The following is a 1,384-nucleotide window of genomic DNA, read 5'->3' on the forward strand; positions in this document are numbered from 1 at the left end:
AAACACATTGCAGCCTTACTGTGTTCCTATAGTCTTTTTAAGCCAGCCACATTAACCATCTATCTCTTACTGTAACTGAAGTAGTGCCATTACCGACATCTTACACAAATAACATACAAGGACATGGGTGAACATCAGAGGTGTTTTATTGCTCAAGTAGAGAGTGCTATTTTCTAACAGTGTAAATGCAGTATTTCACATTTCTGTCTCTGCTTGTTATGTATATACATACATGCATTCAAGGGAAAAAAAACAACTTTAATATACTTTCATATTCAGGTTTCCTTTATTGCTTCTAATAATACTATTATACTTTAATTTCAACATTACATCCTCAGATTGTTATATGTTCATACAATGCAAAAAAAAAAAAAAGACAGTAGATTTAGATAACTTTATGTTAAGTCTTTACAGTAACAACATTACTGGAGACAAGGATTCTTCTTCTTCTAAACATTTTCACAATGACTTGCCTGATTTCTTTGGTTCGGACTCCATAAATAATGGGATTTACACTTGCTGGGACAACTAAATACATAACACTTAACAGAGTGTGAACATCTGTAGGAATTGTATTGCTGACCCTGTATGTTACAAATGATACATTACCTGAGATGTAGAAAAAAAACATAACTATCAGGTGGGTGCTGCAGGTATGAAAAGCTTTCTGACGCTCTTTTGCAGATGCGGTTTTGATGACCACAGTTATGATCCTAATGTAAGAAAAAAGTATGCAACTAATATCAAACCCGACAATAGTGAAAGCCATTAACAACCCTGTTACGTTATTTTTAGTGGTACTACCACAAGCCAAGGAAACAAGTGCCATATGTTCACAGTAACACTGATTGATTATATTTGATCCACAGAAAGAGAGAGGATGAGCAAGAATAATCAGGGCACACGTCCATGCCCCACCTCTTATAACTGAGAAAATACCCATTTTTAAAAAGACAGATGTGTTCATGATTTCAGCATAGCGCAGTGGGTTACAAATAGCGACATATCGATCCAAAGCCATTATTAAGAGGATAGTCGATTCAAATGAAGAGATGCAGTGAACAAAAAACATCTGAGTTAGGCAGCCAGCCAAAGAAATCCTGTTCCAGTCGAATAACAGGCTAAGCAGCATGTTGGGAATAATAGCTGTTGGTACAATAATATCTATAACTGCCATGTAGGAAATTAATATATACATAGGAGTGTGGAGACTCTCAGCTGTTTTGATCACATAGATGATAACTGAATTTCCTATCAAAACAACCACATATATAAGGAAAAAGGGAAAGAAAAGTAAACGTCTGTACTCGTAGAGTTCTGGAAATCCAATCAAAATAAAGGTGGTGTGGGAAAGGTTACTACGTTCTACAGATTCCTCTTGCAT

General features: G+C 35.6%; 1 protein-coding gene across 1 annotated transcript; it reads right to left on the reverse strand.

The window, feature by feature from the left end:
* Positions 1 to 400: 400 nt before the first annotated feature.
* Positions 401 to 1,384, reverse strand: LOC117406312 (olfactory receptor 51E2-like). The gene has a single exon (XM_034010249.3). It carries the CDS (start codon positions 1,382 to 1,384, stop codon positions 401 to 403), a length of 984 nt encoding a protein of 327 aa, XP_033866140.3.

This window comes from Acipenser ruthenus, chromosome 9, assembly GCF_902713425.1.
Source record: "Acipenser ruthenus chromosome 9, fAciRut3.2 maternal haplotype, whole genome shotgun sequence".
Classification (NCBI taxonomy): Eukaryota; Metazoa; Chordata; class Actinopteri; order Acipenseriformes; family Acipenseridae; genus Acipenser; species Acipenser ruthenus.

What these genes read in the sequence shown, in the direction of transcription:
- LOC117406312 (XM_034010249.3), bottom strand. Translation starts at nt 1,384, where the DNA reads ATGCAAGAGGAATCTGTAGAACGTAGTAACCTTTCCCACACCACCTTT.